The following is a 26,717-nucleotide window of genomic DNA, read 5'->3' as shown; positions in this document are numbered from 1 at the left end:
GGCCTGAGGTCACAGCACCCTCAATGTCCCTAAGGGCCAGAGCTTTCAGTGAGTCAGGTTTTCAACCCAGCAGCTCAGGATGGGAAAATAGGGAGAGGCTCTCGTGCAAATTAATGCACAAAACACTGACAGAGTGGAGTCAAAGCTGGCTCCATCCCCTCAGAGAGCCCTGAAAATCACCAGTGGGATGTGCTGCTCCATTTCTGCACTTGGCAGCAAGTGGCCATGATGGAGAAGAATTATTTTTTATGGTAGAAACAGAAGATGTATTACTATTTAAATATTGTCCTAAAAGGAAGGAAAATCTGTGCAGTTGTCCATATTTTCAGACTTGAGCTTCTGGCATAAAACACATCCCAAATCCAGGAACACCCATGTTCAGGCACAGGAACAGGAGAAGGAGCCAATGGGGTGGAACTTAAGAGAAACCCCTCCAGGGCTCCACAGCAAACCAAGAAAGAATATTTAATTTATCTAATTAAAAAAAAAATCAAAATCCACTGCTTGGTCCCTGGGCAGGGAATCAGAGAATCCCAGAACACCCTGAGCTGGAAGGGACCTGCCAGAGTCCAAGGACACACAGCAATCCTCCCTGAGCCAGAGGGGCAAAGGCTGCAGGGAGCAACGATGGATCTGGGCAGTTACAGGGAAACCACGTTCCAAGAGCCAGGCAGGTGTCCCTGGAGGGCTCCAAGAGCCAGGCAGGTGTCCCTGTGTCCCTGGAGGGCTCCAGGTGTCCCTGGAGGTTCCAGGTGTCCCTGGAGGCTCCAAGAGCCAGGCAGGTGTCCCTGTGTCCCTGGAGGGCTCCAAGAGCCAGGCAGGTGTCCCCGTGTCCCTGGAGGGCTCCAGGTGTCCCTGGAGGGTTCCAGGTGTCCCTGGAGGCTCCAAGAGCCAGGCAGGTGTCCCCGTGTCCCTGGAGGGCTCCAGGTGTCCCTGGAGGCTCCAAGAGCCAGGCAGGTGTCCCTGTGTCCCTGGAGGGTTCCAGGTGTCCCTGGAGGCTCCAAGAGCCAGGGAGGTGTCCCTGGAGGGCTCCAAGAGCCAGGCAGGTGTCCCTGTGTCCCTGGAGGGTTCCAGGTGTCCCTGGAGGCTCCAAGAGCCAGGGAGGTGTCCCTGGAGGGCTCCAAGAGCCAGGCAGGTGTCCCTGTGTCCCTGGAGGGCTCCAAGAGCCAGGCAGGTGTCCCTGTGTCCCTGGAGGGCTCCAGGTGTCCCTGAGGGGCAAAGGGCTCCAGTGCTGCTGCCAAAGCCCTCGGGTGTGACCCAGCAACGAGACAACAACAAACACTGTCGGCCTCTTTTGTACGAAGGATTTAATTCTCTATACATGGAACTAATTGGAAAGGCTGGATTACAGTTGTTAAAGCTGCAGGTTTTTATATATTTATATAATTTACATTCATAGTGATGAAATACTGAAGTGCAACTGAGTAAGGAGCTTCACTTGTCCTGTGCACCTTTGCAGGACGGGTGGGGAGCAGGGAGCTGGGCTGGGACAGGGGGACACAGACACCAGGAGTAAGCCCGTGGTAAATCAGGAGTAGCAGGGCTCTGTTGTGCTCTGCGAGGCGTTGGAGAGGGCACTGGCAGCACCTGCAGCAGGAGCCAGGCACAGCTCCAGCTCCCGCTCATCTGTGTCAGTTCCACAGTCTGCTTTAGAAAATGTAAACATTGGCAATGGATTGCAGGGCTCAGTTCTATACATTCGTTCTCGTCAGGAGAATGACTCGTTCAGGTGTTGTTCCACAGCTGAGCAGCCCCGGGGGAACTGGGAATTGTGGCAGCCCCAGGAGGGAACATTGCACCCATTTCTGCCCCAGGAATGTGACAAACCCAGGGCCACACACACACCAGGCTGTTTGCTCACTGTTTGCAGCTACAAGCAATGTGCAAAACCAAATGAACAGAGCTGGGTAAAACATCGCTCCAGGTTTGCCTCTGGCACGGGGGAGGGCACCTCCCCTCCCCACAATGGGTTACACACTCAACAACAACACCTGGTACAAACAGTACAGTAACTACAACAAAATACCTGGAACTGGGCACATTTAAACTTCCTTAAACTGATTTTAACTCCTTCTGTTCTTTTGTAATTAAAAAAAAAAAGAAAATTAAAATAATAAAAAAAAGACACATTGACAACACTGGACAAGTGAACAATAAAAAAGAAAGATACATAAAGTCTCCAATTCATGGACATTTGGAACAATTTTAATAGCACATGCAGCATTCCTTGATAGTGGGTCTTTTTGCACAAACAAAAATTGCAACGAAGAAATTAAATTTATACTTTTCCTTTAAAAGGCTAGAATATATCTTTAAAAAATAATTTTTAAAACTACCAAAAGCACCTGTGCAAAGGTGGAAAAATTAGTTTGGTAACTCTGAAAGCCACAAAAGGACCCACTATCCTCTGATTTTTATTTTTTTTTGCGTGTGTGTGTTTTTGTTTTGTTGTTTTTTGTTTTGAATCAGTTTAATTTTGTCGGTAATTAACTCAACCGTTGCGATTCCATGCAACTAAATGTCAAATGAGGTAAAACTGCCGTGCAGTGTGTTCTTGACTCAGAAGGCAGTAGATGATCATGCTGGAAGGCACATGATCAAGGCTGCATCTCCCATCATCCCTCTGGGCACTGCTATGGGATAGTGGGTCTCTTTGAGGACTTTCAAGCCTGAGTGGGGGATGGACAACATATGATTCCTAGAAAAAGGAGGAAAACAACACATAAGCAAAACAAAACAATGAGCAAATTCAAGCTGGGGAAATGAGGCAGGCGTGGCAAGGCATGGAGCAAAAATGACGGGGAGGGGGAACGTGCGGGGGGATGGGAACAAAACCAACCAAACACGGCGGGGACAGAAAGGTCTTCAAAGAGCCCCGGGGGCGGCGGGGCCCGGCAATGCTGCATGTGGGGGACACGGGGACACGGGGACACTCACACTGCTGGCTGGGGTCTGTGTCCGTGGTCAGCTTCACGTAGTTGGACGGGAAGAGCCCCACGTGGCCGTTGACCTCCCCCTTCCACCAGTCGGGGTCCTCCCTGCTGAGCACGGTGATGATCTGGCCCTTGCTGAAGGCCAGCTCGTCGTCGTTCTGCGCGCTGTAGTCGTACATGCCGATCACCTGGCACACTGGGACAGGGCACGGCGTCACCTGGGGCTGCAGCCACCCCCGGGGCATCCCTGAGCCACCCTGCCCTGCCCAGGGCCCCCAGACCCGGCCTGGGCATCCCCGGCAGCCTCGGGGCCGTGCCCATTCCCTGGGCAGTGCCAGCACCCTCTGGGCACAAACCTTCCTGCTCTCCAGCCTGGCCTGCCCACAGGCAGAGGTCACCTCTGGACATTGCCCATGGCTCAGGACAGCTCCACAGAGCTCAGGGAATCCCAGAATCCCTGGGTTGGGAGACACCTTCCAGACCATCGAGTCCAGCCCAGCCCCAACAGCCCAACTGAACCCTGGCCCCCAGTGCCACATCCAGGCTTTGTTAAACACACCCAGGCATGGGGACTCCACCCCCTCCCCGGGCAGCCATTCCAGAACTTTCTCACCCTGGCTGCAAAAACCTTTTCCCTGCTCTCCAGCCTGTATTTCCCCTGGTGCAGCTCGAGGCTGTGTGCTCTGGGTGTGTCAGTGCTGCTGCAGCAAGAGCCCAGCCCCAGGTGAGCACAGGCACCTTTCAGGAGCTGTGCAGAGTGATGGGGGCACCCCTGAGTCTCCTTTTCTGCAGGCTGAGCACCCCCAGCTCCCTCAGGGTTTGTGTTCCCTCTCCAGCCTCCTTGGCCCCTCTGGGTGTGCTCAGTGTCCATCCAGGACCCCATCCAGCCCACCCTGGGGCTCAGCTCAAACTCCAGGGGTTTAAAAATCCCAAAGTTTCATGGAATCCCAGCAGGGCTTGTGTTGGAAGGGACCTCAAAGTCCATCCAGTGCCACCCCTGCCATGGACAGGGACACCTCCCACTGTCTCAGGGTGCTCCAGCCTGGCCTGGAAGCCCCACCAGGACCGGTCGGTGGACAGGAAAGTCTGGGACACATTGGAACTTCCACTATTGGAAGCTGCAGAATGCAAAAAAAGCCAATGGTGATGCCTTTGTTGTCTCAGTGAGGTTTTCAGAACAAAAAAATCTTGGGAAATACAAGAGAAAATGAACAGAACTGGACAAAAGCATCCCAGGCCATCCTGGCTGCTCTGCTGACTGGTTCCAGCAGGGATTTTCTATTCCCTTGCAGTGGAACTCATCCAACCCCAGAATCCAGCTGGTCCTGCTCACTCCTGACAAAGCAGCTCCCTGAGCTCTCTGGAGCAGCAGGACTGTTCAGTTAAACCAACAATCCCTTCTATTTCTCTGCTGTTTTGTCTCTGCCAGGCCACAGGGCTTCTGCTTTTCCCACCACACATCAGACTCCCATTAATGAGCCTTGCTGGCAGCTTCTCTCCAGTGGATTAATCCTAAATTTTGCTTTTATTTTCACCCTTGTAGCAAGCCAGCAACCTATTTCAATTTGCCAAACAGCTATTCCTTTTTTAATTACAGTTTGATTAAGATTTTCATGTTCTGCAAAAAGTGCTAAAATTTTATTCTGTAAAATTTAGCATATGGGGAAAGCCACAGATTATCAAACCTGGAATAATTTCAAAAACACATAAAAATCTCATCCTATTTCCTTGTAAAAGTTGTGCCTCAATGCTGAGTTGCCATTCCCAGCCTGAATTCCATGGGGCTTTAGGGAGGCATTTGCTGGATCTTTGTTACACCCGCCAGAGGGGCCGGGCAGCAGTGCCAGACACAGCCCCATGGAATGGGCTCTGGGGAGGCCCTGCCAGGTCCTGTGGGGATGTTCCTGAGTCCCTCCCCAAACCTGCACAGCAAAGGTCCCTCCCCATGGGGTCTGGCCCACCTCACACCTGGGGCTTCTGCAGGAGAGGAGCCCCAGGGGCAGCCCTGGGTCCTCCTGAGCCTCTGCAGCTCCTGCTGCACCCAGGGCTGGGCTGGGCATGGAGACACATCCAGAGCTCAGAGCTCCTGTCCCACAGGACAGGGCTGGGCTGGGCATGGAGACATATCCCAGAGCTCCTGTCCTACAGTCAGGGCAGGGCTGGGATGGGGGAATGCAGGAACACCCCAGAGCTCAAAGCTCCTGTCCCACACTCAGGGCAGGGCTGGGCTGCTTTGGGGGATGCAGGAACACCCCAGAGCTGCTGTCCCACACTCAGGGATGCTTTGGGGGATGCAGGAACACCCCAGAGCTGCTGTCCCACACTCAGGGATGCTTTGGGGGATGCAGGAACACCCCAGAGGCTCTGGAGCTCCACACCCCTCCCAGCTGAAGGCCCAGCACGGGCACAGCGGGCAGGGCAGGGGTGCCAGGGGCAGGCAGGGCTCACCTGAGGGTGCTGCAGGCCTGGGCAGCTCCGTGGGGGTGCTCTTGCTGGTGCCAGGGCTCAGCAGTTTGACGTAGTTGGCCGGGAACCAACCGATCTGGCGCTTCTTGCCACGCGCCTGCGGAGACAGAGCGGGTCAGCGGGATGGACGGGGCAGAGCTGCCCAGAACTGCTCAGAAACTGCTCAGAGCTGCTCAGAGCTGCCCAGAACTGCTCAGGAACTGCTCAGAACTGGCCAGAAACTGCTCAGGAACTGCTCAGAACTGGCCAGAAACTGCTCAGGAACTGCTCAGGAGAGGTGGACAGGGCAGAGCTGCTCAGAACTGCCCAGAACTGCTCAGGAACTGCCCAGAACTGCTCAGAACTGCTCAGGAACTGCCCAGAACTGCTCAGGAACTGCCCAGAACTGCTCAGAACTGCTCAGGAACTGCCCAGAACTGCTCAGGAACTGCTCAGAGCTGCCCAGAACTGCTCAGGAACTGCCCAGAACTGCTCAGGAACTGCCCAGAACTGCTCAGAACTGCTCAGAACTGCCCAGAACTGCTCAGGAACTGCTCAGAGCTGCCCAGAACTGCTCAGGAACTGCCCAGAACTGCTCAGGAACTGCCCAGAACTGCTCAGAACTGCTCAGAACTGCCCAGAACTGCTCAGGAACTGCTCAGAGCTGCCCAGAACTGCTCAGGAACTGCCCAGAACTGCTCAGGAACTGCCCAGAACTGCTCAGAACTGCCCAGAACTGCTCAGGAGGGATGGACAGGGCAGAGCTGCTCAGAACTGCCCAGAACTGCTCAGGAACTGCTCAGGCAGAGATGGACAGGGGCAGAGCTGCCCAGAACTGCTCAGAACTGCCCAGAACTGCCCAGAACTGCTCAGGAACAGCTCAGAACTGCCCAGAACTGCTCAGGAACTGCTCAGAACTGCTCAGGAACTGCCCAGAACTGCTCAGGAACTGCTCAGAACTGCCCCGAACTGCTCAGAACTGCTCAGCCAGGGCCTGGGCAGCTCTAGGGGTTCAGAACTGCCCAGCCCAGCTGGGAAAGAGTTGAGGAGGGAGAACTCAGCTGTTCTGTGCCACTAGCTGAATGTTATAATTTTTAACATAGAATCTTGTTAGTATTTCTAGTTAAACACTTGTTCATTATTACACCTGTTACATTAAAATAGATCCCCAGGTTGTGACAGTTAAAACAGAGATCCAGAATCCAAATTTCCTCTTTTTTTTACAGAAACAGATCCAAGCTTTCCAATGCCTTGTGTCACCAAAGCAGGAAACTTCATCCTGTTATCCCCCCAAACCCAATGTCCATTGCAAACCAAATCCATAAAAATTCCTTGCAGTAAAAAGGCTCTTCCAGAACTTTGAATCCTAGCTTCCAACTCTACCTCAAGAATGATTTTAACTGTTTATTCTCTTTGTGTTAGAATAAGGTTGGCATTTTGGGCAAGGAGAATTTTGCCTCTGAAAATCAGATTGTTAACTTTAATAGGAAAAAAAAAAGTAAAGGATTCACTATTCTTGAACTACTTTCTTCCCTGTCTAAACCTTTACTGAAAAGAAAACACTTGATCTAAAGAGTATTTAGATAATTTAAGATATTTTTGAACACTGCATTAAAGCTTAAATGCTTAATGCTAAAAACATTTGCCTTATTTTCCCTTCACCCTGACCCCCAAGTGTGGAGCAGGAGAATAAAAACAACAGTCAGGGATTGCTAAGAAAATAAAACCCAATTGTAAAACCACATGTAAGGCATTAAAGCATCTAAATTACATCTGAGCATTTACACAACCAAGACTGAATTGTCTCAGGCCTCCCAGCAGCTGCTCAGTGCTAACTGTGGCAGCTCTTGCCCAGAGAAGTTTCTTTTCTGTCTTAAAATACATTTAATGGAGACTCTTTAGAGGTAAAAGTTACCAACAGCACCAAGGTTAGTGAGAGAAAACCCCAATGGAATGCTGGAAAAGGATTTCCCCACTACTAAAAAACATTTTTTAAAAAAATGTGATTTTACTAGGAAAAAAAAAAGGAACTAACTTGGAGCTCTCCTTCCCACCAACCACCTGGATTCTTCTTTCTGATGAGAATCAGCTGGCCAGGAGCAAGAGTCAGCTGTTCTGGGCCTGTTGCTGTGTAAGAGGCAATAACTTGGGCAATTTCTGTTGAAGCAGAGGAGGAAAGAAAAGGTTAATCTGAAAAAAAATCCGAGCACATTTTATCCAACATTAATTCTGCTGCTATAGGACTGTGTTATTCCTTTCCATAAAACTGTTATGGATTTATGTATTTCCATGAATACATGTGGGAACTGGAAAATAAATGAGAGGTTCAGAGAATAAAGAAGTAATAAACCAGAGGTGCAGCAGCTCTGCGGTAGGAGATCAACAATGTTTGAAATAGAGAATAATAATAATGATAATAATGATAATAATGATAATAATGATGATTATAATAATAACAATAACAATAATAATAATAATAATAATAATAATAATAGTAGTAGTAGTAGTAGTAGTAGTAGTACAACTCTCAAAATGCAGTGTTTTCCAGTAAATCCATCTTTGCATTTCGCTCCCTAAGGAGAGGAGACACACCAATGACAAAACAATGAAGTTGCACCCAGAGGTGCAAACCAAGGCTGGCAGAGAATTTCCCACCACCTGGCCCCAAAAGGAATGTTTTTCCCAAGCAGCAAAGAGGATTTCCCTGGAAATCTCTGTTCCAGCCCAGGAGCAGGGAGCTGCCAGCTCCAGGGAATTCCCCCAAGCTGTGCTGGGGTTTCCTCTGCCCCCAGTGCTCGTGGAACAGTTCAGGTCCCACAGTAACCCAGCTCTGGACCCCAGAGCAGCTGCAGAGTTCTGTGCCCTCCCAGAGCCACGCTCAGCCCTGTCCCAGCTCAGCCCTGTCCCAGCTCAGCCCTGTCCCAGGCTCAGCCCTGTCCCATCTCAGCCCTGTCCCAGCTCAGCCCTGTCCCAGCTCAGCCCTGTCCCAGCCCTGTCCCAGCTCAGCCCTGTCCCCAGCCCTGTCCCAGCTCAGCCCTGTCCCCAGCCCTGTCCCCAGCTCTGTCCCCAGCCCTGTCCCCAGCTCAGCCCTGTCCCAGCCCTGTCCCAGCTCAGCCCTGTCCCCAGCCCTGTCCCCAGCTCTGTCCCCAGCCCTGTCCCCAGCTCAGCCCTGTCCCAGCCCTGTCCCAGCTCAGCCCTGTCCCCAGCCCTGTCCCCAGCTCTGTCCCCAGCCCTGTCCCAGCTCAGCCCTGTCCCAGCTCAGCCCTGTCCCAGCTCAGCCCTGTCCCCAGCCCTGTCCCAGCTCAGCCCTGTCCCCAGCCCTGTCCCCAGCCCTGTCCCAGGCTCAGCCCTGTCCCAGCTCAGCCCTGTCCCAGCTCAGCCCTGTCCCCAGCTCAGCCCTGTCCCCAGCCCTGTCCCAGCTCAGCCCTGTCCCAGGCTCAGCCCTGTCCCAGCTCAGCCCTGTCCCCAGCCCTGTCCCCAGCTCTGTCCCCAGCCCTGTCCCCAGGCCATGTGCAGGCCCAGGGGGACACATCTACCACCCCCAGGGTGGGGCTGGGGCTGCTGGGGCCTCCTGAGGGACCCAGGGCAGTCCCAGCCCTCAGGGATTCATCCCCAGGAACCACAAACCCTGCAGGGCTGGGAACAAGGGAGGCTCTGGGGCAGGGGAGATACAAAGGGAGGTGGAGCCCAGCAGGGAAATAAATGATCAATGATTGATGTGAGATTTAGAAGGAAAGGATCAGTAGGAACATGAAAAATGATCAGAGAAGCAACTGAGACACAAATGAGCAGCATGAGGAGGATGAGGAGGATGAGGAGGATGAGGAGCAATCCAAGGGCTGCAGAGAACACAGGGTCAGAACCTCCCTCAGGAGGGCAGGCACAGGGGAGCCAGGCAGGGATGGAAGCCTGGGGTGACAAAGGGGCTTTAAACTGGGTCTGGGGTCAGCACACACAGCCATGGAGCCATGGAATGGAGCCATGGAATGGTTTGGGCTGGAGGGACCCCAGAGCCCACCCAGTGCCACCCCTGCCATGGCAGGGACACCTCCCACTGTCCCCAGTGTCCAGCCTGGCCTTGGGCACTGCCAGGGGTGCAGGGGCAGCCCCAGCTGCTCTGGGCACCCGGTGCCAGGGCCTGCCCACCCTGGCAGGGAACAATTCCTCATAGCCAGTGTCCCATCCAGCCCTGCCCCTCTCAGCAGAGCCAATTCCCAGCCCAGCTCCTCCCTGGTTTGCCCTCACCCAGCACTGACTCTGCTCCTGGCTTTTCTCTCTTTAAACCTCCCACTCCCCTGCCACACCTGCTGTATTCAATGAGAAATTCCCCCTCCTGTCTGCTGCTTCCACAGCTAAGAAACCTGGAGAGGGGCTGGGGACAGGGGGAATGGCTCCCTCTGCTCTCTGAGCAACCCAGCAGGAAGTTCACATCCACCTCTGAGCAAGCAGAGTTTCATTCTCTAGCTACATGTTATTTAGTGATTGACACACTAGAATGATTAGAGGATGAATTCTTTTATTACATTTACATTATTTATTAACTGTATTTATTCCAGTTATTTGATAATGGTTTTCATCAGTGCAAACCACTCCAAGATGATCAAGAGCAAACACTATTTTCATGGAAAAGGTTTTGTTGCCATTGAATTGAACACTTAAGAACAGAGAGAAGGTGCTGCCACAATATTTGACTCACCAGGTTTCTTCCCTAAGCTTCCTGTTTTCCCAGCTGCTCCTGGAGCCTTGAAATGGAGAACAAGAGGCAAGTTTAGCACTCAGGTTTCTTTCTCCAGTACATGAAAATGATTTACAAAGCTTCACTCAACAAGCATGTGAGTCAAAAACTCACAGAAATCCTGTTCTTACAGAAACCCTAATATTTTAGATGGCAATAAACATCTGGGAATAAATACCAAGCGTGAAATGGATGGTTTGTTAATGCAGAAGTGCAGACTTTTAGTTCCTTTTGTGGGCTGCAAATACCAAAGGAGATCCCATTTGTAATCCCAAAGGAGATCCCATGTGTAATTCCACAGTAGATCCCATGTGTAATTCCACAGTAGATCCCATGTGTAATTCCACAGTAGATCCCATGTGCAATCCCAAAGGAAATCCCATGTGCAATTCCACAGTAGATCCCATGTGCAATCCCAAAGGAGATCCCATTTGTAATCCCAAAGGAGATCCCATTTGTAATCCCAAAGGAGATCCCATGTGCAATCCCAAAGCAGATCCCATTTGTGATTGCAGTTCCACGTATCTGCAGAATGGGATTTCTGTGGAGGTGAGCTGCAACAACAACAGAATTTTCCATCCCTCCAAATTGCTGGGTTGCAAATATTCCTGAGCAGCTCCCTGCAGCCAGGCAGGGTGAGGTGAGGTGAGGGATGAACATCTGCACCCAAGGGATTGGGAAGCAAAGCCTTTGAACAGCCACAAAAATCCAGCAGAACCTGACATCAGTCCAGCTCCTGCCCCTAAATAATTCCTGCAGTTTCCTCCCAGGCCACGACAGTTTTCTGTCCTGCAGAAAGGAGGTCTGAGGTGGAAAACAGAAACTTTAATCTAAACTGAACTTGGCCAGGAATGCTGGGGAGCCATAAAGGTCCTCTGGCCTTCAACACTTCCACCTCCCTCAACTTCTCCCTCAGGATCCTCCTCACAAACTTGGAGCCAACATCAAAGCACCTGAAGGCCTCCACAGAATCCTCATTCCTGTGTGGAAAGAAGAGTTTCCTCCTCCACATTCTCCCTGCCAACTGAGGTTTGAGAACTTGGGGATTCTGGCAGGAATTGAACTGAGGAGTAACTGAAGAACAGCTCAGGGCTGAGAGAAAAGGGCCCCTCAACCCCCTGTGCTGGCTGTGAGGCACCCATAAAATGGATCTTCAGCTTGCCTGGGTGTCTCAGAGCTCCTTTCCTGTCACACACCATTGCAGATACAGGAGCAGCAGATCCTCCTCTCCTCCCTCACTCCTTTCATTGTCCCCAGATCCCTCCCTGCCCTGTGAGCAGGGCCCCAGCAGAGCCCCAGGGGATCAGGGGCAGGAACTGTGGTGTCCTCCCAAAGCCAGGCTCAGTGGAGCAGCTTAACACCCCCACAGTGGGGCTGGGGCTGCTGAAGCACCTGGGGACAGGGGGACATGGCCCTGACAGCCCCACAGAGGGGGATGGACCAGGGTGATCCCAGGAACTCCTCCTGCCCTGGCAAGGGTTTCTGCCAGAGGAACACCCTCTGCCCTCCTCAGCAGAGAACAAGTGGTGGGCCTCCAGAGAAAGCTCTCCAGAACAAGGGCCTGTTCCTCCAGAGAAACCTCTCCAGAACAAGGGCCTGTTCCTCCAGAGAAAGCTCTCCAGAACAAGGGCCTGTTCCTCCAGAGAAAGCTCTCCAGAACAAGGGCCTGTTCCTCCAGAGAAACCTCTCCAGAACAAGGGCCTGTTCCTCCAGAGAAACCTCTCCAGAACAAGGGCCTGTTCCTCCAGAGAAACCTCTCCAGAACAAGGGCCTGTTCCTCCAGAGAAACCTCTCCAGAACAAGGGCCTGTTCCTTCAGAGAAACCTCTCCAGAACAAGGGCCTATTCCTCCAGAGAAAGCTCTCCAGAACAAGGGCCTGTTCCTCCAGAGAAACCTCTCCACAACAAGTGCTGGACCTTCAGAGAAACCTCTCCAGAACATATGCCTATTCCTCCAGAGAAACCTCTCCAGAACAAGTGTCTGGACATACAGAGAAACCTCTCCAGAACAAGTGTCTGGACATACAGAGAAACCTCTCCAGAACAAGTGTCTGGACCTTCAGAGAAACCTCTCCAGAACAAGGGCCTGTTCCTCCAGAGAAACCTCTCCAGAACAAGTGCTGGACCTCCAGAGCAGCCTCTCCTCCCAGCCATGCCTTGGTCAGCCCCCATGCTGCTGGATTAGAGGCACATGGACACACCAAAGGCTGGGACATTGCTTTTACTGGGAAACAGAGAGGTGATTTTCAAATAGAAACCCCAGAACCATCCTGACCACACTGAGTCTGAACTGACTTGGAGGATTCTCTGAATCCTCAGTGCAAAGCAGAAGGGACACATGGAAAAGTCCTACAGCACTTAAAGAAGTAACTGAATTCATAAATAACACATTTAGGATGGTGCCCATTTCTGGCCCACTCAGGAGCAGGAGAAGCTTTTCCTATTCCTTCAGCTGAGAGAAAGCAGAGCAGTGAGGACAGAGCCTGTCCCTGCACACCTGGGACACTCCCTGAGGGCACCTGTGACAAGTGATGGAGTCTCCTGAGCCAGCAGAGCAGAACCTGCTCTGTCAATTAATAATCCCCAGCAAGGACTTGCAATTGTGCCCTACACAGGACCCTTCAAACCCCAGTTTGATCCATTCAGGGATTATTTTCTGAAGCCCTGTGCAAAGTTTTATAATCAGATGTCTTGAAATTGTTGTGTTTCCAAGCCATCCCCACAGAGGGAATTCTCAGCAGTGCCCAGAATAAACCCTGTGTCCATCCCTCCCTAAGGAACAGCCTCAGAATGGGCCATTATTCCTCTGAAGAACAAAGACTTTCCCACTTTTTTAATAAAGGAACAGGGAATGGTTTGTTTTACCACCCTGAGGTGAATGGGCATAGAAGAACAAATTTAAAAAATTCTTCAACTGTAGAAACCATTGAGATTTTGAGTCATTTCTAGAAACTCTGCCCTTGCTGCTGAAAGATCAGCCCTGCTTTTCTTTGGTTCTGTCAATAGTGCAGACCACATGAAATGATTCCTCTTTTCAGAACATTTTGCAGCCCAGGCAGCTGTCCAAGCACAGCAGCACATCTGAGTGTGAGAGAGGGAGATTTCTGAGAGCCAGGACTCTGAAATCCCCTGCAAAAACTGGCTCAGGGAGCAGGCTGGGGAGCAAAACCCAGCTCCCCACTTGGAGGCAGATCTGTGTCCTGCAGGAACCCTGGCATGGAAAAACATCCCAGAGCAGGGCTCCACCAGCCCTGTGCCTCTTCCTCCCTCTCTCACCCAGATCTTAGCTGAAGGTGGGGTTTTAGCAAACACAAAGGGCACTTGGGGCAGCTTTGGGTGAAGTGCACTGAGCTGGTGCAGCCCCAGGCAGGCTGGGGTGACAGAAACCCCAAACTGAGCTCTCTGAGCAAAGGGGAACTGAACACCTGAGCTCTGCACGGGGATTTGCCAGCAGTGCCCCAATCCCACCTCTGCTGCAATACCAAACGTCACTGACTGCAAGGGTTTTAATCCAGAAACCCCAAACTGGGCTCTCTGAGCAAAGGGAACTCAGAACTGAACACCTGGGCTCTGCCCCAGTCCCACCTCTACACTGCAATACCAAACATCACTGACTGCAAAGGTTTTAATCCTGGCCCAGAGGATGTTGTTGGAATTTCCTGACACTGCAGAAATTTCCTCTTGAAAGGTTTCCTACAGCTGAATTTCACTGCAGCTTTTATGCTCTGGCTTTTCCAGCAGCAGGAATGGCTTTAAGGAGTGGCTCTGCCCAGGTCTGTGCTGCAGTCTTTCAGTTTTTACCACACAAATCCCCCAAATCCACTGATTTTTTACTCATTTATCTTTAACACCCCATTATTCCAGAGTTATAAACCAGAATCCTTCTCATCAAGAGATCAGTCATGTACCCAGCTCTGAATCTAAACTAATTCCTACTGGGAGATAAATTATCCTCTCAAGCCATATAAATGAGAGAACATCTCTCTTTAGAATGCCTAAAAAGAAAGAAAGAAAAAAAAAAAAACAAAAAAAACCCAACAAGGATGTATACTTTGGAATTATTTCAAGATAAAAAGAGATGAAACAGAACCTCTATTATTCAGTCAAAATCTGACAAATAAATACAGTAGTTAGCAAAATTTTGGTGCAAAATTTGTTCTTGACTGCAAGAAATCATAGGGAAAAAATGTAATAGACTGAAATATTACTGTGCAGATTTTTTTTTTTTTTTTTTTAAATAATGGCAGTAAGATACAGCTCAGGCATTAAAAACTTACCAGGGCAATAAAACATTCATGGCTGCTCTGACCAGTGTCTAAAAAAACTACCAAGTGCACTGCTGATGTTGGCATTATTGTCATGGATGATTCCCCCAAGTTATTTATAAAATTAAGTTGTAAAATGCAACAAATATAGTTGTTATTGTAATTGTTTAGTATAGATGTATATATTGTTTGCATATATTAATATAAGTTGTATATATATTGTTATATATTGTATATATATTTGCATATATGTTTATATATGTTATATAGTTTGTATATATATTGTTATATATTGTATATATTTGTATATATTTTATATATGTTACATATATTGTTTGTATATATGTTGTTTTATATATTGTGTATATATAGTGTACATATATGTTAATATATGTTGTATATATTGTTTGTATATATGTTAATATATGTTGTATATATGCAGTTGTATGTATTGTATATATTGAATATATATGTTTGTATATGGGTTAATATATGTTGTATATGTTGTTTGTATATATGTTGTTATATGTATTGTGTATATATATATTTGTATATATGTTAATATACGTTGTATATGTTGTTTGTATATATGTTAATATATATTGTATATTACATATATATGTTTGTATATATGTTGCATATATTGCTGGTATCTGTAATTTTTTTCAGACATTAAATCTGCAAAGCATGTCTATTTCCCCTACCACGCCCTGCCCTGCAGCTAGCACTACAACCCCAAAGAAAACATTTCTCTACCTCAGAATCTTTGAGTCTCACATAATTAGATGGGAAAACTCCTGATTTATCACCCAGCGTTCCCGTCCACCAGTCACCATCTTTCTTTGTCACCAGGATCAGGTCACCTTGTTGGAAAGTGAGGTCCCCCTGCTCCGAGCTCTCGTAGGTGTACATGGCAATGTACTCTGCAAAAGGGAAATGCACCATAAATAAAGAAATATACAGCATCAATAAATAAATAAATATAAAATGGAAACTGCTGAGACACCCCCAGGGATCCCCTGCCAAACCTCAGGAATGTCAGGGCTAGGCAGAAGGAAAATTTTTATTTATTGCTCATAGAAAAACACCAATATTTAATGAATAAAATTGTATTTATCAGAACTGAATAGGATCTATTAAAAGGCTGCCTCAGGGGGTTTGTACATAATCTGCTATTTTTATTTATGTACATATATATATATATATGTTCATATTTTATGTACATTTTAATAATTTAAATGTACATAAATCATTCATTTAGATATTAAACATGTTTCCCAGTGGTTTCTGGGTTGTGCTGATGAGTGGGATTTTCAGAGTTTGGGATGCAAAGTGCACACACCTTATAAATCACCTTCTGCACATGAGCTTTTCTTCAACCCTCTCAACAGAAGGTGTTAAATCCCTGCTTTATTGTCTCTCAAAACCACACTTTTTTGAAGTGTTTAAAGTAAAGCTGTGCTCCATTTTAATACAAACACAACACCTGAGACATCCCACCTGGGACAAGACTCTGCCTGCCCACAATTCTCTCTCCTCAAACACCAGGAAAACCAGAGCAAGGTGATCCTTAATTAAATTCCCTTCCAACCCAAACCAGCTGGGGTTCTATGGAATAATCACTGAGCACAGCAGCTGTACTTGCAAATAACTGATTATTTCCCTTTTCTCTGCTGCTCCCTCCTTTTAGTTTCTGTGCTGCTCAGGCCAGACACAAATTCAATATAAATGTCCGCAAAATTGTGCCTGGAATTGCAGTTAGAACCTTCAGGGGTGCAGCAGGGACCACACGCAGATGTTCACCTGTACCATTTAATTAATTGATCTCCTCTGCCTGTGATTTAATGAACCTGCAGCTGCCTCCCTCTGCAGGGGATTAAGGAGCTCAGGTGGGGACACTCCCCTCCAGCTGAAGGGTGACAACAGCCACGAATTCCCCTTTTAAAACCCCTCAGAAAAATTCCTGTGAGCTCTGAGTCTGTGCCCAGGCTCCAGCTTTGAAAGGATCCCAGGATTGCCCAAGTGATGTCACTGCCTTCACCAAGAGCTCTAATGACACACTGGCAATGGGCTTTGGGGGAAATTAAAATGCTTACCATGTCCTGACACCATGGACAGGTGTGCTTTTCTGGCCCTCTGTGAAAACCCATTCTGGATCAGAAAATGTTACCAAAATAATGGCAAAAAAAGAGAAATATTGGAAAAAGTATAAACTACAAAATATATTTTCACATCTTTTGTAATTTGTACTTTTTCAAATATTTCCATTGGTTATTTTAGTATCTTCTGTAGTTTGTACTTTTTTCAATACTTCTATAGGATATTTTAATATCTTTTGTAGTTTGGTACTTTTCCTAATATTTCTATTGGATATTTTAGTATATTTTGTAGATGGTACTTTTGCCAGTATTTCTATTGGTTATTTTAATATCTTTTGTAGTTTGTACTTTTTTCAATATTTCTATTGGTTATTTTAATATCTTTCATAGTTTGGTACTTTTCCTAATATTTCTATTGGATATTTTAGTATATTTTGTAGTTGGTACTTTTTCCAATATTTCTATTGGATATATATTCATATATTTTGTAGTTTGGTACTTTTCCCAATATTTCTACTATTAGATATTTTCATATCTTTTGTAGTTTGTACTTTTCCCAATATTTCTACTATTGGATATTTTCATATCTTTTGTAGTTTGCACTTTTTCCAATCTTTCTATTGGATATTTTCGTATCTTTTGTAGTTTGTACTTTTTGCAACACTTCTACAGGATATTTTAATATATTTTGTAGTTTGGTACTTTTCCTAATATTTCTATTGGATATTTTAGTATCTTTTGTAGTTGGTATTTTTTCCAAGCTTTCTATTGGATATTTTCATATCTTTTGTAGTTTGTACTTTTCCCAATATTTCTATTGGATATTTTCATATCTTATGTGATATGTGAAGTTATTCCTTCTCTATACACAGCATAAAAAAACTGTTACTCTAATAATAATAATAATAATTCTAAATTATTCCAGAGGTAAACTGATCAGTATTTGGGTTTTAACACCACTTGAAGAGCCCAATCTGGCTCCTGATTTTGGCAAAAAAAGCAGAATTGTTGTGTTCAATGCAGAGCAAGAGCTGCCAGGGCAGCCAGGACTCACCTTCCCCTGACACTGCTGCCTTGGCTGCTGGGGATGCTACTCTTTTCAGACTAGCAGGACTTTCTGAGGAACCAGAATCCATGCTTTAGAAGAAAATAATGGTTATTTAAGAAATTCAATCTCTTCAGAAAAATTATTATTATTATATTTCAAACATAAAATGCACCTGCACTCCCAAGCAACTCTCTGGGTTTTAAAAGAAGAGACAGTAAATGTGCAAAATAAATGTGCAAAATAAAGCTTTGAATCCATAGGTCTGCCATGGTCACATTTAAACAACTGCCTTAAATACAGAATTTTCTGTATCTACTCTTTTGCCTCAGGAAAAAATGACCTAAAATCATGCTCATTTGTATTCCTAATGCTAATGCTGCCTTTACAATAAAAAAAAAAAAAAAAAGAGATTTTAAATGTTTAATCCTCCAAGAATAATGAGAAGTGATTTAGATTTGAGGAATACCTTTGAATTTTGGGCAGAGAGGAGCTCTGACTTACACAGCTGTACTTGAGAAAGTCCAATACACTCATTTTTCAGTTGCAAGTCACATAAAATGAAGAAGGTTAATTAATCTTTTGTTGGTGAGGCGAGACCCAAGGAGAACCGAGGTCAGTGTTCTTATTCTTATTTTCTTATTATTCTTATTCTTATTGAGGTCAGTATTCTTATTTTCTTATCTTATTGTTAATTATTTTCTTCGTTTCTCAATTAATAAATTGAAAATTTCTCAAGTTTTCAGGATGGGAAGTCAAAACCCTCCAGATAAAAGCAGGGTCCCTTTTACAGGGTACAACTCTAAAATTCAAGCATGCAGCTCTTCCAATTTCCTTCTACCCCAGCACAGAAGTGAAGGACAGGAAAAGCAAACAAAATACCTTGTGGATTTCCTGATGGGGCCTGAGATGAGCTTGACGTAGGATTTGGGGAACCAGCCCTTGTGGCCCTGCACCTCCCCAAACCACCACATGTCCTGCTGCTCCAGCACGGTGATCACGTCGTTCTTGTTGAAGTTCAGGTGGTTGTCCTTCTTTGCTCTCCAGGGGTACAGAGCCTGGGCCTGGAGCCCCTCCACTTTCTCACCCTTCAGAAAGGAAAGCAGGAGTCAGTCATGCCCCACCTTCAGCAAGAAAGCTGCTCAGGGAATTATGTCCTCAGGATGCTTGGACAGCAACAAATCTCTCAACTAAAGCACCAGTTAAACTTGCAAAGTAATTCTAGAAATGGTTACAGCCCTCCTGCATTTCTGTCTGTTTACACATCATCATTGCAATGTAAGATTAAATTAATTACTTTTATTTAAGACACACACGTGTAATAATCCCCTGTGAAGTTGCTTTGGCAGGACTTCTAGGCCATTTTATGGAAAACGATGCTTTGTTGTACTTTATTCATGGCACATTGCAATTCATTTAGCACTTCCCAAAACACATGAGCTCCCAAGAAGAGTTTGTTGTTCCACTGAGGAAAAGGAAATGCCTGAAGAGAGGGACAGAATTCAGCTGGGAAGCTTTGCCATTGCTGTTCCACTTAACCCACTTGGGAGTGAGGCTGTCAGGGGAGTGAAGAACCCAAGGAACAGATTCAAACATGCACCACCAAAACCTAAAAAAGCCATCCCAGACCAGCAAAGCAGAAACTGCCCTGTGCTAAATCCTACCCCAGATGTTGTCAATGGATCAGAGATCCACAGAATGGCCTGGCTTGGGAGAGACCTAAAATCCCACCCAGTGCCACCCCTGCCATGGCAGGGACACCTCCCACTGTCCCAGTGTCCAGCCTGGCCTTGGGCACTGCCAGGGGTGCAGGGGCAGCCCCAGCTGCTCTGGGCACCCTGTGCCAGGGCCTGCCCACCCTGCCAGGGAACAATTCCTCATTGCCAGGATCCCACCCAGCCCTGCCCTCTGGCACTGGCAGCCATTCCCTGGGTGCTGTCTCCTGGCAATTGTCTCTCTCCAGCTTTCCTGGGGCTCCTCCAGGCCCTGCAAGGCCACCCTGAGCTCAGCCCAAAGCTTCTCCTGTGCAGGTGAGCAATGCCAGCTGTGCCAGCCTTTCCTGCCAGCAGAGCTGCTCCATCCCTCTGCTCATCCTGGAGCCTCCTCTGGGCTCTGCAGCAGCTCCAGCTCCTCCCTGGCTGGGGCAGGTGGGACCTCCCTGCCACCCCTCCTGCAGGTGCTCACTGTGTCCTGTCAGGTGAGTGTTTTCATGCACAGGCAAGGTTCCCCCTTTGCTCTCCAAGCCTTTTGTAGTTTGTACTTTTTCCAGTATTTCTACTGGATATTTTCATATCTTTTGTGACATGTGAAATTATTCCTTCTTGATACACAACACACATAAGCTGTTACTCTAATAATAATAAATCTGAATTATTCCAGAGGCAAAGTGACTAGCAGCTGGGTGTTAACCCCACTTGCTGAGCCCAATCTGCCCGTGCTGAGGGCAGGGCTGTGCCAGGAGCTCACCTGGCCCAGCACGGGGGACGGCGAGGAGCCGGTGACGGTGGCAGGGGTGAAGGCCGAGCGCTGCCGCAGCTGCCCCGCGCTGGGCACGGTCAGCGAGGGCTGAGCTGCCCACGCGTCCCAGTTATCACTCTCTGCCTTCTCACTGCTGTTCGATGGCCAGCTGGAGAGAAAAAGAACAGAAGGATGTGATTCCTACTGCTTTTAACAGTAGGAACAAAAAAATTCACACAGAACAAATATTTCAACGTCTACATGAATTGCTTTTCTGTAGGCACCCAGCACCTTAACTCCAGGTGCAAGTGAACACTGGTGAATCACAACTTCACCTTCAAAGGCAACTCCCAAACTGAGCTCCTTGTCCTTGCCACTGAAGGACAGGTTTTTATCTCAATTCTTTGCTGTGTCCCTACAAACAGAAGTTCAAGCAGTGCAGGCTGCATTGCACACAGCAGAAAGTGAAATAAAAATAATCAATTATTCTTTCCAAAACTGGTTTGAAATCTTCCCCTCTGCACATCACTGACCTCTCACATTCTTTTCCTTTAGACACAGGATCATGGAATGGTTTGGGTTTGGACCTCACAGCCCACCCAGTGCCACCTCTGCTATGGCAGGGACACCTCCCACTGTCCCAGGCTGCTCCAGCCCCAGTGTCCAACCTGGCCTTGGGCACTGCCAGGGATCCAGGGGCAGCCCCAGCTGTGTCAGGAGTGCCAGGGCCTCCCATTGAGATATCAGTTTATAAATATGGATTTCATGGTCAAAGGAGAAGGAATTGCAGTTGATAGAAATGCCCAGTGTATTAAGACACCCAGGGATGGGCACATGTGCCAATTCCATCACTTTTACTAATGCTGTGACCAGGAATTAAATCACCTTTCCATGTCATCTCTGCCATTAGCATATTGTACATAACAATATGTATATATGTGTATATATGTATGTATGTATGTATATAACAATATGTATATAACAATATATTGTACATCACAATATATTTATATGTGTATATATATGTATATAACAATATGTATATAACAAGATATTGTACATCACAATATATTTATATGTATATATATTTGTATATAACAATATGTATATAACAATATGTATATAACAATATATTGTACATCACAATATATTTATATGCATATATATATGTATATAACAATATATTGTACATGACAATGAGCAGGTTGGGAACCTTCAATGAGGCTTGGTGGAAACCAGTGTAGGAGAAAGGGATTTAGGAGATGGGAGAATCTGAAGGGGCTCCAGGAGAGCTAGACAGGGATTGCTCATTAGGAAGAGCAGTGGCAGGGCAAGGGGGAATGGGTTCCCACTGAAATTTCAGTGGGAGATGAGGAGGGAATTGCTCCCTGGCAGGGTGGGCAGGCCCTGGCACAGGGTGCCCAGAGCAGCTGGGGCTGCCCCTGCATCCCTGGCAGTGCCCAAGGCCAGGCTGGATATTGGGCACAGTGGGAGGTGTCCCTGCCATGGCAGGGGTGGCACTGGGTGGGATTTAGGGTCCCTCCCAGCCCAAAGCATTTCTGGATTCTGTGATTCCAAGGGAAGTGAACCCTTGGGATTTCCCCCACACCCTCACACGGGGGTGGTCTCATGCCCATGCTGTGCCAGGCAGGGGTGATGGGAGCAGCCCCCAGCCCCATAGGGCTGCAGCTTGCCCTGACTCCCACAGAAAGCACCCTGCCCTCCCCAGAAGGTGATTTCAGTCTGCACCCTGGCTCTGTGTCCGTGCCAGTCCCCAAGGAGCGCGGGCACTGAGCCCCAGACCTACGTGGAGCTGAAGTCTGCCCAGTTGTTGGCTGCTGCAGGAGCCTCTGCAGGGGCAGGGGCTCCCAGGGACGTGGAGCTTTCCTGCACAGACACTTTGGGAGCAGCAGAGGATTCAGCCACGGGCTTGGCAGAGGCTGGAACTTCACTGTCTGGGATCTTCTCTGCATAGTTTGCAGGGAACCATCCAGTCTTCCCCTTCAGTTCTCCACCAAGCCACCCTGGCTCTCCCGTCTGGCTTTCATCCACCTGCAGACACAGGAAATCAGGGAGTTAACAAACACATCCTGCAAATGGGAATTGTACTGAAAACAACCCAGATCTCCTCTGCAGCAATGAACTTCTTGCAATGCAAGAGGGCTTGACAAGTTTTTTTTTCTTTTCTTTCCATACTGAAATCACTGAATCATGGAATGGTTGGGGTCAGGTCAAGCCTGTCCTGCTCCACCCCTGCCATGGCAGGGACACCTCCCACTGTCCCCAGTGTCCAGCCTGGCCTTGGGCACTGCCAGGGGTGCAGGGGCAGCCCCAGCTGCTCTGGGCACCCTGTGCCAGGGCCTGCCCACCCTGCCAGGCAGGAAATTGTTCCTAATATCTGACCTAAACTTGTAATTTTTCAGTCTGAAGCCATTCCCTGTGTGCTGTCCCTGCATCCCCTGGCAATTGTCTCTCTCCAGCTTTCCTGGGGCTCCTCCAGGCCCTGCAAGGCCACCCTGAGCTCAGCCCAAAGCTTCTCCTGTGCAGGTGAACAATGCCAGCTGTGCCAGCCTTTCCTGCCAGCAGAGCTGCTCCATCCCTCTGCTCATCCTGGAGCCTCCTCTGGGCTCTGCAGCAGCTCCAGCTCCTCCCTGCGCTGGGCCCAGGGCTGGGGCAGCTCTGTAGCTGGGAAATCACCTGAGGACAGGGGCACAATCCCAATCCCAATCCCCTTCCTGACCCCTGGCAGCTCAGCCTGGGTAGGGATGGATCCTTGGCTCCTCAGAGGAGCTGCTGCCAAATTCCTTTGCCTCGGGCCATTTGCTGACTCTGTGCCTCCCACTGGAATGGGATAAAGCACCAAGGAGCTCCATAATCCACACAGGGATCAGCCACCCCAGCTGGGGCTGAATAACCCACACAGGGATCATCACCCCAAATGAATAACCAACACAGGGATCAGTCACAGCCCAGCAGGGGCTGAATAACCCACAGAGGGATCAGTGACACCAGGCAGGGCTGAATAACCCGCACAGGGACCAGTTACAGCCCAGGCAGGGCTGGATAACCCACACAGGGACCATCACCCCAAATCAATAACCCACACAGAGACCATCACCCCAGCTCGATAACCCACACAGAGACCATCACCCCAAATGAATAACCCACACAGGGACCATCGCCCCAGCTGAATAACCCACACAGGGACCATCACCCCAGGTGAATAACCCACACAGGGGCCATCACCCCAAATCAATAACCCACACAGAGACCATCACCCCAAATGAATAACCCACACAGGGACCATCGCCCCAGCTGAATAACCCACACAGGGACCATCACCCCAAATGAATAACCCACACAGGGACCATCACCCCAGGTGAATAACCCACACAGGGACCATCGCCCCAAATGAATAACCCACACAGAGACCATCACCCCAGGTGAACAACCCACACAGGGACCATCGCCCCAGGTGAATAACCCACACAGGGACCATCGCCCCAGGTGAACAACCCACACAGGGACCATCGCCCCAAATGAATAACCCATGCAGGGACCATCACCCCAGGTGAATAACCCACGCAGGGACCATCACCCCAGGTGAATAACCCACACAGGGACCATCGCCCCAGGTGAATAACCCACACAGGGACCATCGCCCCAGGTGAACAACCCACACAGGGACCATCGCCCCAGGTGAATAACCCACACAGGGACCATCACCCCAAATGAATAACCCACACAGGGACCATCACCCCAAATGAATAACCCACACAGGGACCATCACCCCAGATGAATAACCCACACAGGGACCATCGCCCCAGGCAGGGCAGGAGCTGCAATCATCCCCCAGAGGGAACAAACAGCACAGCAAAGGCAAATCTGGGTTGTGGAGATCTCTAAAAGAGCATCTTTGAGGTGAGCCACAGGTTTACAGAAACCTCGGGGATTCTTCAGGCGTAAGAACAAAACCACCCCAAAGGTTTCAGAGCCATGCAGTTCATGCTGTCCAGGAGAGGATCTGAGGCTGCCTGTGAGTAATTCTGAACTGCCTGTGAGGATACAGGTCTCTGTTTATTCAGCCCAATTAAGCCCTCTATGCACACTCATGAAAAGGCACTTTGAAGGATAATTTAAACTTCATAATTCATGTCAGCTCTGGTTTCTTCTACATCTAAAATACAAATCACATCTGGTTGTGCAGTACTGTACTGAAATTTTAAATAAATTCCTTTGACTCTCTTTTAAGCTATTTTGTTTCAATTTCCTTTAATTTTTATACCCACCATCCATAAGTCCCACAACAATTCCAGATTATTTTTCCAAAACAAAACCAGACTTTAAATGCACACCTGAATAATGAATTACAGTATGTGGGAGGTTGCTTTTATTTATTCAACTGTACTTTAGAGCCACAGCTGACAACTCCTTAATTCTGTGGATCACAAAGAAGATTGAACCCAACTCCAACAATCAATAACTAAGAAAACTGATGACAAACTGTCATTAGAATTCGTTCCAGATTTTTCAGGGAAGAATATCTGTTCCCACACAAAAGCTTGGTTGAGCTACAGCCAGGATTAAAATCAATCTCAATTTACAGTGGAAGAAATTTAAAGTACATTGAAAGGATAAAGTAATTGAAAGGTTAAGAGAATTAAAAAGCCAGAGTAACTGTGGAATCCATGGCACCAAATCCAGGGATGCCAAAGGCTTTTCCCAGCAGCAGGGCAGAGCAGAGCCCTCTCCTGACTGGCAAAGCCTTTTCCTTCCTGCAGAAATCCTCTTCCTCCCTGGTGCCCTCAGCCAGGGCTCAGGGCTGGGGTTTATCCCCTTGGAAAGATCATTCCCAGACTCTGGGAAAGGCCCAGCTCCTGTGACAGAATGAGCTCTGCAACCCCATTCCAGCCCAGGAATTCCAGGCAGGATCAGATGTCAGCCCAGGAACTCCAGCCTAGGAATCTTAGCCTGGGAATCCCAGTTTGGGAATTCCAACCCGGGAACTCCAACCTGGGAAATCCAACCCAAGAATTCCAGCACAGGAATCCCAACACAAGAATTCAAACCCAGGAATTCCCAACTCAGGAATGCCAGCCCAGGAATCCCAACCCAGGAATTCCAGCCCAAGAATTCCAACCCAGGATCCCAACCCAGGATTCCAACCCAGAAATTTCAGCCCAGGAACTCCAGCACTGGAATCTCAGCCCAGGAATTCCAACCTAGGAATTCCAGTCCAGGAATTCCATCACAAGAATCCCAAATCAGGAATTCCAACTCAGGAATTCCAGCCCAGGAATCCCAGCCCAGGATTCCAAACCAGGAATTCCAGCCCAGGAATCCCAGCCCAGGATTCCAAACCAGGAATTCCAGCCCAGGATTCCAAACCAGGAATCCCAACCCAGGAATTCCAGCCCAAGAATTCCAACCCAGGATCCCAACCCAGGATTCCAACCCAGAAATTTCAGCCCAGGAACTCCAGCACTGGAATCTCAGCCCAGGAATTCCAACCTAGGAATTCCAGCCCAGGAATTCCAGTCCAGGAATTCCATCACAAGAATCCCAAATCAGGAATTCCAACTCAGGAATTCCAGCCTAGGAATCCCAGCCCAGGATTCCAAACCAGGAATTCCAGCCCAGGAATCCCAGCCCAGGATTCCAAACCAGGAATCCCAACCCAGGAATTCCAGCCCAAGAATTCCAACCCAGGATCCCAACCCAGGAATCCCAAATCAGGAATTCCAACTCAGGAATTCCAGCCCAGGAATCCCAGCCCAGGAATTCCAAACCAGGAATCCCGGGCCCAGGATTCCAAACCAGGAATCCCATCACAAGAATCCCAAATCAGGAATTCCAACTCAGGAATTCCAGCCCAGGAATCCCAGCCCAGGAATCCCAATCCAGGGTCAGATCTCAGCCCAAGATCAGATCCCAGCCCAGCCCTGGGCTCCAGCCCTGGGCTCCGGTGGCTCCTCCTGCCTGCTCCAAAATGTGTCAGGATTTGAGTTCCAGGGTGGGAGATCTCCATTTGTGTGAGGACAGCTATCCAAGGAGCAGGGATGTGGTGGCACAGGGAGCTCCCAGCTGGAGTGCAGCTGCACTGATGCCTCCAGGCAGCCTCACCTCAACCCTGAGCCTGCAAATTGCTGCTTTCCAAGGAAAGGCACCTTTGGAAGGCAAAGGCAACAGAGAGGGGTGACCCTGCTGGGGCTGAAGGGGTTAAAATTGAGTCCATAAGCAACAGACAACAAGACTGAGATGGTCTCAAAGTCTCTATTTAAAGTGTGTGTAGTGCTCCTTAGATTCACAGATTCTGGAGGAAAATCTTATTTCCCTGCAAATCACTCTTTAAAAATTATTTCAGTGATCTTTAGAATTGTGTATTTTGGGAAAAATGTTATTTCCCTGCAAATCTCTCCTTTAAAATTATTTCAGTACTCTTTAGAATTTTGTATTTTGGGAAAATGTTATTTCCCTGCAAATCTCTTTTCAAAAATTATTTCAGTGCTCCTTAGAATCACACATTTGAGGGGAAATGTTATTTTCCCTGCAAGAACATGGATAAATATGTGCAGAACTGCCTAGAACCACATGTTTTGAGGAAAAATGTTATTTTCTCTGCAATTCTCTACTTAAAAAATGTGCAAAATGCTTCTTAAAATCACAGCTTTTGGGAAAATTATTATTTTCCCAGCAAGTCTGCCTCACAGTGATCACTCTTGCCCAGAGAATGACCTGT

At 48.2% G+C, this 26,717-nt stretch overlaps 1 protein-coding gene across 4 annotated transcripts in view; it reads right to left on the bottom strand.

Moving 5' to 3' along the window:
• ITSN1 (intersectin 1) overlaps positions 1-26,717 on the bottom strand; it is a 112,850-nt gene that overhangs the window by 18,549 nt on the left and 67,584 nt on the right. For 3 of the 4 annotated variants that reach the window (XM_059492805.1, XM_059492797.1, XM_059492813.1), the window contains 9 exons: positions 21,786-22,030; positions 19,988-20,147; positions 18,404-18,609; positions 17,531-17,613; positions 15,134-15,300; positions 10,075-10,120; positions 7,414-7,535; positions 5,382-5,496; positions 2,938-3,129 (listed from right to left, as the gene is read on the bottom strand). In XM_059492805.1, coding sequence (XP_059348788.1) covers positions 2,938-3,129; positions 5,382-5,496; positions 7,414-7,535; positions 10,075-10,120; positions 15,134-15,300; positions 17,531-17,613; positions 18,404-18,609; positions 19,988-20,147; positions 21,786-22,030 — 1,336 coding nt within the window. Of the gene's footprint in view, positions 1-1,289; positions 2,699-2,937; positions 3,130-5,381; positions 5,497-7,413; positions 7,536-10,074; positions 10,121-15,133; positions 15,301-17,530; positions 17,614-18,403; positions 18,610-19,987; positions 20,148-21,785; positions 22,031-26,717 lie in introns of those variants that run through there. The other variant, XM_059492823.1, reaches the window with a different exon arrangement.

The sequence above is a fragment of the Ammospiza nelsoni genome, chromosome 2, assembly GCF_027579445.1.
Source record: "Ammospiza nelsoni isolate bAmmNel1 chromosome 2, bAmmNel1.pri, whole genome shotgun sequence".
In the NCBI taxonomy this organism is placed as follows: domain Eukaryota; kingdom Metazoa; phylum Chordata; class Aves; order Passeriformes; family Passerellidae; genus Ammospiza; species Ammospiza nelsoni.
The sequence above is the reverse complement of the archived record's forward strand: the minus strand, read 5'-3'. Positions and strand labels throughout refer to the sequence as shown.